At 47.4% G+C, this 11,004-nt stretch overlaps 1 protein-coding gene across 2 annotated transcripts in view; it reads left to right on the plus strand.

Annotated features, from left to right (window-relative positions):
• atp2a3 (ATPase sarcoplasmic/endoplasmic reticulum Ca2+ transporting 3) overlaps window positions 1-10,756 on the plus strand; it is a 41,936-nt gene extending 31,180 nt beyond the window's left edge. Inside the window, exons 12-22 of one of the 2 annotated variants that reach the window (XM_026998602.3) lie at window positions 1,217-1,333; window positions 1,649-1,867; window positions 2,013-2,348; window positions 3,614-3,834; window positions 4,246-4,448; window positions 4,636-4,721; window positions 5,279-5,412; window positions 6,334-6,451; window positions 6,594-6,711; window positions 6,898-6,928; window positions 7,087-10,756. In XM_026998602.3, coding sequence (XP_026854403.1) covers window positions 1,217-1,333; window positions 1,649-1,867; window positions 2,013-2,348; window positions 3,614-3,834; window positions 4,246-4,448; window positions 4,636-4,721; window positions 5,279-5,412; window positions 6,334-6,451; window positions 6,594-6,711; window positions 6,898-6,902 — 1,557 coding nt within the window. In that variant the 3' untranslated portion in view covers window positions 6,903-6,928; window positions 7,087-10,756. The remainder of the gene's footprint in view (window positions 1-1,216; window positions 1,334-1,648; window positions 1,868-2,012; window positions 2,349-3,613; window positions 3,835-4,245; window positions 4,449-4,635; window positions 4,722-5,278; window positions 5,413-6,333; window positions 6,452-6,593; window positions 6,712-6,897; window positions 6,929-7,086) is intronic. The other variant, XM_026998601.3, reaches the window with a different exon arrangement.
• The last annotated feature ends 248 nt before the right edge of the window (window positions 10,757-11,004 follow it).

The raw sequence follows: 11,004 nt of genomic DNA on the forward strand, positions 1-11,004 counted from the left end.
TGAGCGGTTTTCCCTTTTCGCTGCGTTTTTTTTCCCCGGCGACGGGCCCTCTCGCCGAGATGGAGATGGATGGGTGCACTTTGACGTCAGAGGCGGGGTGGCACAGCCCGGGGGTGAATGGTCAGGGCTGAAGCAGCTTTACCGAAGTATTTCGGGAAAGGAACTGGACTTTGCGTAGTACCTCTTATCTGGACATCTCTCGAGTGCCCCTTTCAGAACGTGCGCAGCACTCGCTGCCTGAGAGCTGCCCATGTCTGCCCCCTAGTGGCAGAAAAGGAACATTTCAATGACAATGCAAAAGGGAGCCATACCATACTGCTAGCTTACATGGTTTAAGTTGAATAAGCAGTCTGTCCTGAATTACGGAACTGAGGACTTGTGCTTAGCTACTATAGTTCCATATGGCTCCAGTCTCATTGCCGGTGATGGCAAGGCCAATGAACCTGACTTCTGTTATATTGAAATATAGAAAAATGATCCTTCTGTCTGGCGCGTCTAAAAAAGGTTGTTGGTCCTGAGGACGGAGCTGCCGCATCTGCACGGGGCAGAGGGCCGACTCGCGCCTTCAGCCTTACGCACAGAGGGCGTCCTCCAGGATGACTCCCTGAGTGCAGAGAAATCTGAAGGGCAGGCGAACACTCAAAACCAAAACCTGTTTGGCCAAACACGCCCGACCATGTGGATACCGAATAGCTCAGCAGTTGTACATCAGCACTTCAGAAGAGCAGCACTTTAGAACGTTGGAAAATGCGGATGTTATGCCTGAAGTCTTTGACAGAAACCTTCGTCATGCCTGGGGTTCATTTGCTGGTGTGGGTTCCTGTCAGGCTCTAACTAATGGCAGTAAATACTGAATGGCAGAGGGTGGTGGTGGTTCTGGGCTACACACTGCATTTGGTCTCCTACGCTTGTCATGCTGTTGAGCTGAGCAGGTTGGAGGAGCCTGCAAAAGCATGTGAGGGCCAGCTTTTTTATCGTGTGTGTGTGTGTGTGTGTGTGTGTGTGTGTGTGTGAGAGAGTGAGGGTAAGACCACCTGGGTCTGGCAGGTGGACACATACGAGCCTTTCTGCAAGCCACCCCCATAACGCAGCTGTGAATGACAACTTGCCTTATACTCTCATCCTAATAACACACTGTTCTTTCACCCCAGCATTAATCACTTCTCCTCCATGTCCCTCTCTCTCTCTCTCTCTCTCCCTCTCTCTCCCCCCTCAGGTGATCAGGCAGCTCATGAAGAAGGAATTCACTCTGGAGTTTTCTCGAGACAGGAAGTCCATGTCCGTGTTCTGCATGCCCACTAAAACAGGCTCCCAGAGCAAGATGTTCGTTAAGGTACAGACGCACATCCCCTGAGCTTCAAGATAGCGCTCAGCTGCTTGCTCTTTACCGCTGCTTCTCACCATCACCAGAGTTGCTATTCAGACGGCAGAAAACCTACTCGATGTTCAAATTCTACACATACTTGAACACGTGTATAAATGACACTACAGTGCAGGGAGAACATATTCTCTTCCCCTTCCTGATTTCTGCTTTCCCTGCATCCTCTCTCTCCCCCTCCATCTCTTCCTCTCTCCCTCACCCCTCCTCTCCTCCCCTCCTCTTTCTTCCTGTCGTTCACTCCTCCCTCCTTTTCTCTCCCCGTGGCAGGGGGCTCCGGAGAGTGTGATCGACAGGTGCACGTCGGTGCGGGTGGGCTCGGGGAAGGTCCCGCTGACCATGGCGGTGAAGGAGGAGCTCATGAGCACTATTAGGGACTGGGGCGCGGGCAGAGACACGCTGCGCTGCTTGGCGCTGGCCACGCGAGACTCGCCGCCTCGCAAACAGGAAATGGACCTGGAGAACTCAGCCAAGTTCGCCGAGTATGAGGTGAGAGGGGGAGGAGCGTGCGTTCACGTGTGTGTGCGCGTTTGTGCATTTGTAGGGTGTGTGTGTGTGTCTGTCACAAAAAACAGCACAATTTGATTCTGAAATATCGAAAAATAATATATGAAATGTGTATGTGTGTGCGCAGTCTGAACTCACCTTCGTTGGCTGCGTGGGCATGCTGGACCCGCCCAGGAAGGAGGTGATTGGCTCGGTGAAGCTATGCAAGGAGGCGGGCATCCGGGTCATCATGATCACGGGTGACAACAAGGGCACGGCCGTGGCCATCTGCCGCCGCATCGGCATCTTCGGCGAGGACGAGTCCGTGGAGGACAGGGCGTACACGGGGCGCGAGTTTGACGACCTGCCCCCCGAGGCGCAGCGTGAGGCTGTCAAGCGCGCACGCTGCTTCGCCCGCGTCGAGCCCGCCCACAAATCCAAGATCGTCGCCTACCTGCAGTCCTTCGACGAGATCACGGCCATGGTGAGGGCGGGGCCTGGGACAAGCTCCTCCCCCCATCAGTGGGTGTTGGAGGCACAGGGAGATGCAAAAGAATGTTCATCCCATTGAACTATTTCCTAAAATTCCATTACTAGCAGTCGCTGTGTAGTTAAACACAGAGTTTACATCTTAAAAGTGGAGAGTGGGCTGATGTTTAGAAGGCTTGAGGCTCCTTACAGTGCTCTGAGAAGAAACCAGGGTAGATTCTGGCCACTGTTGCTGTTTATGAGCACTCCTCTGTTTCTTTTCTCACTTGTTTTCACTTGAGTTATGAATTACCGATTAGACTTATAAATCACTCACTCACACACATTTAGGCAGGCTGGAGGGGTCACCCTAAGAGGGAGCACTTGGTAAAGGGCACTAAGCAAGAAAGGTGCTTGGCATCAGTGACCCCGCATGTGCTTGTTTTTGCACAAACTGAAAGAATTCTTTCTTTCTTTTGCGGCATTTCTGAGTTTTATACCCCTGAGAATAATGATGAAATGAGAATCCTTGGTTCCATCTCTGAAAACTTTAGAAATGTTGAGCGACTTTTCTGAAATGCTTCAGGCCAGTACTGCAGCATGCCTCAGTGACTGCTGTTCCCAGCATGCCTCAGTGACTACAGTTCCCAGCAGGCTTTGGTGTCACACAGACAGACAGGATTGGCTTTAGAGCTGCGGTTCTGCTACAGCAACTATCAGCCCATGTCATCTTTCTCTCTGTGTGTCTCCCTGCACCACTGGCACCTGCTTGCCTGCCTGCCTACCAGCGTGCGTGCGTGCGTGCGCGTGCGTGTGTGCGTGTGTGTGTGCGTGCGGGCGGGCGGGCGATGTTTCAGAGTGAAAATACTTGTATTGAGGGGGTGGTCTGTGGGTTCCCATGGTTAAAATACGCTTTAGTTACTTTAGTTAAGGTTAAGGGTAGATTTAGGGTTAGATATAGCAACATTTAAATATAGTGATATCTAGGTGCATGAAAACCCCCCATAAAAGCAGAATACAAGTGTGTTTGTGTCCCTGCATACACAAGCGACAGAAGCGACAGAATCTGTCTGTGAGCACACTTTGATCTACTCTGTATTCAAAGGTCTTAAAAGGTCAAAAATTTATTTTGCTCTTCAGAAGAGACAAGTGCCCTGACGTTTCTTCTCACGAGTGTTCTGCGTTGTTCCCCGTGTGTTTCCTTTTAGCTTTTCATTCATTGGGTCTTTTAGACATCTGCTAACTTAGAATCAATCCCTAACTTCTGTCTTCTACTTCCAGACTGGTGATGGCGTGAACGACGCCCCCGCCCTGAAGAAGGCAGAGATCGGCATCGCCATGGGCTCCGGCACTGCCGTCGCCAAGTCGGCCTCGGAGATGGTGCTGTCGGACGACAACTTCTCCACCATCGTGGCGGCAGTGGAGGAGGGGCGGGCCATCTACAACAACATGAAACAGTTCATCCGCTACCTCATCTCCTCCAACGTGGGCGAGGTGGTCTGGTACGCCCCACCGCCCGGAGCAACCCACTAAACTATAGCGCTGTACTCCAGCTCCAGCGTGTAATCTCTGTAAATCTAGTCTGCACGTGGCCTCATATTCATTGTCTGTCAGTTAGATTACCTAAACTGGCACACGTGTATTTTGGTTTTGAATTAACAGTAAGGCTGAATGATTGAATCGATTTGATATTGAATCATGATTTCAAAAGAATGCAGTTAACAATTGTAGTAATAGCAATATAAACAGCAATAAGAATTGAATCATTTTAGCAGATTTTTTAAATGAACTTTAATAGCAAAAAAATAAATACATTTTCCTCCAATCATTCTCCCCACGCTCTCGGCGTGGGAACCCGACAGTCCAATCCCAGCTGCGTTCATGTGTGTTCTGCTCCGCCCCTCTCCCTGCAGCATCTTCCTGACGGCGATCCTGGGCCTGCCCGAGGCGCTCATCCCTGTGCAGCTGCTCTGGGTGAACCTGGTGACGGACGGCCTGCCTGCCACGGCGCTGGGCTTCAACCCCCCCGACCTGGACATCATGGACAAGCCTCCCCGCAACCCCAAGGAGCCCCTCATCTCCGGCTGGCTCTTCTTCCGCTACCTGGCCATTGGCGGTGAGCAGCGGTGTTTGCAGTCCGTCCTCCGTCCTGGTGTGGACAGACGGAGGCTCGTGGAGGGCGTTAGTCTGGAGCTTAATGGCTGTATGCCTTGCTGCTAGTGTAGTGTCATATTCTGGTTTCTGCGCATTTGTCTTCGTTGCTATTTACAAACTTCTCTCTGTTGGTGTTTGACACTGTTTAGGGTATGTGGGACTAGGTACTGTTGGTGCTGCCACCTGGTGGTACTTATTTGATGAGCAGGGTCCACAGGTGTCTTTCTACCAGTTGGTGAGTGTGGAACATCCTTTCACAGTATTCATTATTATGCATTGAGGAAAATATTTTCTTTGACAGCATTTTATGCATAGTCTATCATTTAATAGGGTTCTATTAACCATATCTCTCTCACACACACACACACACACACACACACACACACCATTGCATGAATTTAAAATGAACAGAAATGTATACAATATTTCCTTTTTTTGGGATATTTCCCTCTAACAGATTTCCCTCAGGCACACGACCACACGTCCGTGCACAGCCAAACAAAATTACTATAAGGCGTGTCTGAGGTGTTATTTGAACTACTTTGCCTCAGGATGAACCAACTCTCTCTGTGTTGTGGTTTCCACTGAGCCCTCTGCCTACCTGGCTCAGGTAATCAGAGTGCATAGCCCTTCATCACCTGGTTCAGGTGTTCTGGCTGTTCAAGCTGAGCAAATAAAAGAAAACCAGGCCATAAAAGCAGGCTGTCTGTCCCCGAGTCCCTGCGACGCAGACGTATCACACAGGTCGCCGAGACCCCACCCTTTCCCCCTCTGTTTCTTGCTGTGCTACAGAGACACTTTATGCAGTGTACAGAGGAGAACCCCATGTTCCAGGGCATCAAATGTGAGGTGTTCGAGTCACGCTACCCCACCACCATGGCCCTCTCCGTCCTGGTCACCATAGAGATGTTCAACGCACTCAACAGGTGGGTAGTGCTGCCTGCAGACCTGCGACAAATGACAGCGATCTGTCAGCGATTAGCCCAGTGAGACCCCCCCCCCCCCCCACAGCACTCACACCCATCAGTGGATTATTCTAACAAACATTTTTCCTGCTTCAGTGGCAATGACCATTTTAATAAATGGCCGTATATACATTTATAAATTTGGCACATTCAAATGATGACGCAAATCACCACCAGCCAATGCCTTTAGCTACGCAGACCTTACAGGGTGGAGAATAAACAAACAAAGTTCTTCTCCCAAACCACCAGTAAATACTGAAGTCTAAACACAAACATAAAAGGCAAGCAAAGTGCAGACGTGGTGTTAACCTTTTAAAGGAGGTGAGTAATGACAGAGTAACAGGGTCAGTACTGTTGCCGTTGGCAGTCTGACTCCTCTGACATCCCTGCCTGGACCCGCGTGCTGGTCACTACACAGCAGCTCCACTACTCTGGACATTCTGGGTCCAGCCCTGACCACCTCCTCTCTCACCATCATCACCCAAAGCAGTGGGGACACTGCCCCCTGAAGGCGGGTTAGGGGTACTGCATTCTGTCCAACAAGAAGAGCCAGTGCTCAAGCGTATGTTTATTAAGTAAATGAGTTTTGACTATTTTTCATAATCAGTGTAGTTGATTGTTGCAGAGCTAGTTTCCATGGATACTACGCTGACTCAAATTTGGAGCACTTTTGATTTGAGGTTTCACTATAGTTATATTACAATATTTGCCATTTTATGTATTACCAGCTTTGTGTTTCTAAAGGCATTACAGAGGTGTGTGTGTGTGTGTGTGTGTGTGTGTGTGTGTGTGTGTGTGTGTGTGTGTGTGTGTGTGTGTGTGTGTGTGTGTGTGTGTGTGTGTGTGTGTGTGATTTTCTTGTCATCTCCTCTGTCCCATCAGCCTCTCAGAGAACCAGTCCCTGTTAAGAATGCCTCCATGGGTTAATATCTGGCTTTTGGGAGCCATCATTCTCTCCCTGTCTCTACACTTCCTTATTCTCTATGTGGAGCCCCTGCCAGTAAGTGTACTTTGTCGACACACACACACACACTTACTTTGCTTTGGTATTTGAGAGAGAGATCTGTGTAAACTAAAATAGTTGTTTGCAGGTCTTTAATATTTTCTCTCTCTCCCTCCCTGCCGCCCCCTTTCATTCCCAGCTGATCTTTCAGGTGACCCCTCTGTGCTGGTCCCAGTGGATAGTCGTGCTCAAGATCTCCATTCCTGTGATCCTTCTGGACGAGGCGCTCAAATACATCTCCCGGCACCATTTAGAAGGTACAGCAGTCTGGAGGCGGGAGAAGTCGCCTCATTGGTCACTACTGGGTCTCCACCTCCTATACCTGTACCAACTCTGCTACTTCTCCCTTTTATCCACTCAGTGGTTTCTCTCTCTCTCTCTCTCTCTTTCTCTCTCTGTCTCTCTCTCTCTCTCTCTCTCTTTTCTCTTATCTTTTGCTGCAGCCTAACTCTCTCCTCCCGTCTCTGTGAAAAGGTACTCTCACACTACTTCTAGGCCTGCTCCCTCTCTTGCTTTCTTGCACTCCCTTCTTCTCTCTTCCACTTTTACACTCTGACTCGTATATATATTTTTTTTTTGCAGAAAACCGTTTTAACTCTTCGAACACCGTTTGTCTGTTTGATGTCCTCTAGGTGAAGAGGAGGAGAGGTATATGAAGAGTCGGCAGCTGAAATTCTAGGACAACTCTTGCTTCAGCGTGCACGTACACACACACACACACACACACACACACACACACACACACACACACACACACACAACCCTTTTCCCCCTCCCCTTTCCTAAGACCACTCACACACTCCTATTTGCTCTTTGCCTCTAAAATATCTTGCCTGCATGTCCAGCCACCACTAGAAATGAGCAGGGCTTGTTTGTGTGTGTGTGTGCGTGCGTGTGTGTGTGCGTGCGTATACATGCGTGTTTAAGTGCGTGCATGCGACAGCACAAGCACATGCCCCGTCATGTGATTTCGCGTAACAGACAGCAAAGGTTATTTAGGGATTCTTTTTGCTTCTTGGCTTCTGCTCATTTGCTGTAGATATGAGTGCAATAACTGGAGCTTAAGGGAGGCCAGAGAGGAGAGATCAGGGTTCAGAGGTCACAAGCTGAGTTTTTCCAAAGTCTGGGATGACATTCAAACCACCGGACAGCTGAGTGTGTCATTGAAGAGGGCCATCAGAGATGGAGAAAGAGAGGACAGACACATCTGGAGAGCTGTCCTCGTTCTCTCTTGCTTCATCTTTTCCAGTCTTCAGATCAGTTGTCTCCAGGCTCTGAGTTGTTTCTGAAAGCCATTTAGACGTAGACGCCAAACTTGCTTTTTATCCAGGAGGGGGTGGAGTGGTGCTCATGTCTAGACCACACTGTTTCAGTTTGGGCTAGACATTTTATTTAAAAAGAAAAAAACAAAACTGCTAGAGGCTAAATAAGACAGTGAACGCGTAGGTTCGAGCTGATGTTTACACATAAGTACACAATTTTGTGGACTTGGAAAACTGTTGTAATTGATTCACTTCTCTACGTGGCCCTTCAGTGGACAGGTGTGAAATGCTCCGTAGTGCTTGGCTGCTTTTAAAGTTCTGCCTCTCTATCAACGCTGAAAGCCTTGGAAACTGTACAGTCTAAAAGCCTCCATCACACAGTCTCCCTCTTCCCTCTCCATCCCACCCCCCCCCCCCTCTCATTTGTGCTGATTTCACGGGAACACTAGTTAACAGGAGCTGCTGGGAAACCATCTCCAGTGCAGGGCGGCTTCAGAATTTCATTTACTCAGATATTAACAAGCGGCTGTGAGGGGGAACGGAGAGGAAGTGTCCAGGTAAAGTGCGGAGAAAAGGGAGTCCTGGCACGTCCACGCGGTTTGTCCGGCACACTCTGCCACCAGCCTCCCTCAACAGTTCCGCCCAACACCTGATGCTTTTAATGCCAAGATTTAGTGCTATTTGTGCATGCACAGGCACACCCATGTACACAAACGCACATCCTGGTCAGGAGAGGAGATCCTGCCTCTAAGCTCTGCTTGGCACCCATTCAAATGACAGAAACACCCACGCTTATATTATACGAAGAGGGGTCTTAAACGAATGTACCTTTTCCGATTCTCCTCTCTGCGAATGTCTCTCCTCTTCCCAGTCTCTGCCTCCAGTGGCTAGGCTGCTTGAGCTACACCCCTTCCGTTTACGCAGTTACGCCTTTTATTCGAGGGGTTGTGTCGTCGTCCCCCATTTGTACCGCGGGGCTTGTTTTTCTTCTGTTTTTCTTTCCTTGTTGTTTCAATTTCAAGGTCCACTCGACCCGAGTTCGTTTTCCTCATCGCTGAATGTCGTCTCTGGGCCTCGAGACAGCCGTGGGGCGTTTAGGCAGGCCACCATGACTCTTAACCGTCGACAGACTTGTCACCAGTGCTTTGGCAATCTTGATGAACTTGGCTACTTGTCGTTTAATTCTTTAAAAAGAAAGTAATAGTAGTAATAATAATAATGTATTTGACTGAACGAACCCAGGTGGTTTAGGTTGTTCTTTTTACTGTTAAGGGCAGAATTTGCCTTCAGTCTCTGTTGATGTGGGCCAGTGTATGTGTTTGTATGTTTGTGAGGAATTAGCAGACCAGCTGATTCTGTCGCATATGTGTCACTATGTTGACCTTGGGAATATTGGGAGATGTAGTCTTAATATCTGTCCAGTATCTGTCCAGTTCTGAAGCACTTGTTGTTGTGACAGATACCCTGTGTTAGTGTCGCCACAGAGAGCCACCTGCTTGCGTGACATATGGACATATAGCGACATATAGCCTGCAGTGCATTGGAGGCCATTTTGATGTCAGTAACAGACACTGTCGGTGTGATCATTTCAGCTTACTTCGTGTATAATATCTGTGACCATAACAATTCCCTCTAGTTATGGAAAGATCTCATGCACGCTCTTCACACTGAAGCAGGACTTTATGACCGGAATCATGCCTTGTTTGTTTGAGCCGTATAGCTATGACATCAGAAATCTCTTTCCTAATGAAATGACGACAATAACTCTAAGCCCAGCGTACTGACCTACGGCAATAAGGCCTCCTTCCCTCACCAAAACCACTGGCAGTCCAAGCAACAGAAAATGTGGGCTCGTACAGCCTTGATAATTACTACTGATCTCTTGAAATCTGTACAGAAAAAAAGAATAAGATTGCATGGAACCTTGTTACTGTAATTAATAACCTATACAGTATGTAATATTTAATTTTTTTTTAAATAAGCACTCACCTAAATGAAACTTATTCACCAACAGGTAAAGAACTGAAAGTCGAGTTTTGTTTTTTTTTAAGACCATGGAATAGGAGGATTGGCAGTGGTTATTAATTTAACATTACTGTTTGTTTTTAAAGGTTGTTGGAGATAGTGTCTTTTACTAACATTTGGGGGTTGGAACATTGTAAAATAAAAACAACAATCATGCTAATAAGATTTGAGGATTTGTTTTTAACAGTAATTGTAATTTGGTTTGATATCTATCTGAAATCCCCCACCTCACCCTCCCCTATCAGTCCAGCCCCTAGTGACTAGGGGAAGTCACTTCCCCTAGCCTGTTACTGCTACTGGGATTTATTATTATTATTATTATTATTATTATTATTATTATTAATAAACCATCTTTGAACATAAGCTAAAGCCTTTTACTTCATACAGGTTTAAAGTAAAACAAATATCACATGCAACTCCATTAACTATGGTATTATCCAATGTCATATGAACCAATGTTACTCTGAAATGGAGGTTGGCCCACTACTGAAACATGGATTTTCCAAAGAGATAATGGTAAGGGGGGGTGATGAGGGTCTGATTTGAGATTGGACTGTGGTTTACACAGAGCAATGTCATGATGAATGCTGGGTAATGAAGTTTTTTTTGTGTCACATGTACATTTTGAAGGGCTTGGGGTAGGTACAGTGGCTCCAGAGGTGCAAGATCGCAACTGTGCTTGACTCACTAATTGGTCGATGCTGATTGATTTATTCATTCACCTGATTTCTCTGCTATAAAACAGTGACAGGGTGCTGAGCTAAGTGATTCCCCAGCCTTCATATGCTGATCCATATATTTAACTATCCAAGAAAGTATTCGGAGTAGCGTCACGTTTCACGGTCCTGGTGCCTCACTTCTATCATGCGGTTTCTATCATGCAGTACCTGGAACCTTGTACCCGCTACTGAGAATGGAATCTCTGCATTGCCTTGGTAACATTAATTGTGGATAAATATTTTATATATATGAAAAAAAAGACATGGAAAATAAAGATTATTTATCTTGTTATTTACTTGACGTGTATGTGTCTTGTGCGGTGGCTTGGTGTGGAGAACTGGTAGCCTTTTATTACAGATGCAATGCCCGTGAAGGACCTGAAGATGGAGGTGCAGTACCGTTTTCGGGCTTTGTTCGACGTATTTGTAGCTAGTGGACCGTTTTCACCTTTATCTGACGCGTCATAAAAGAATAAAGTTACATGTTAATGTTATTTTACTACAAGGTTTGTAACTTTAATCATGTGGCATAATAACAGGTAAG

Source organism: Electrophorus electricus, chromosome 8 (genome assembly GCF_041902795.1).
Source record: "Electrophorus electricus isolate QZ-2024a chromosome 8, ASM4190279v1, whole genome shotgun sequence".
Lineage (NCBI taxonomy): Eukaryota > Metazoa > Chordata > Actinopteri > Gymnotiformes > Gymnotidae > Electrophorus > Electrophorus electricus.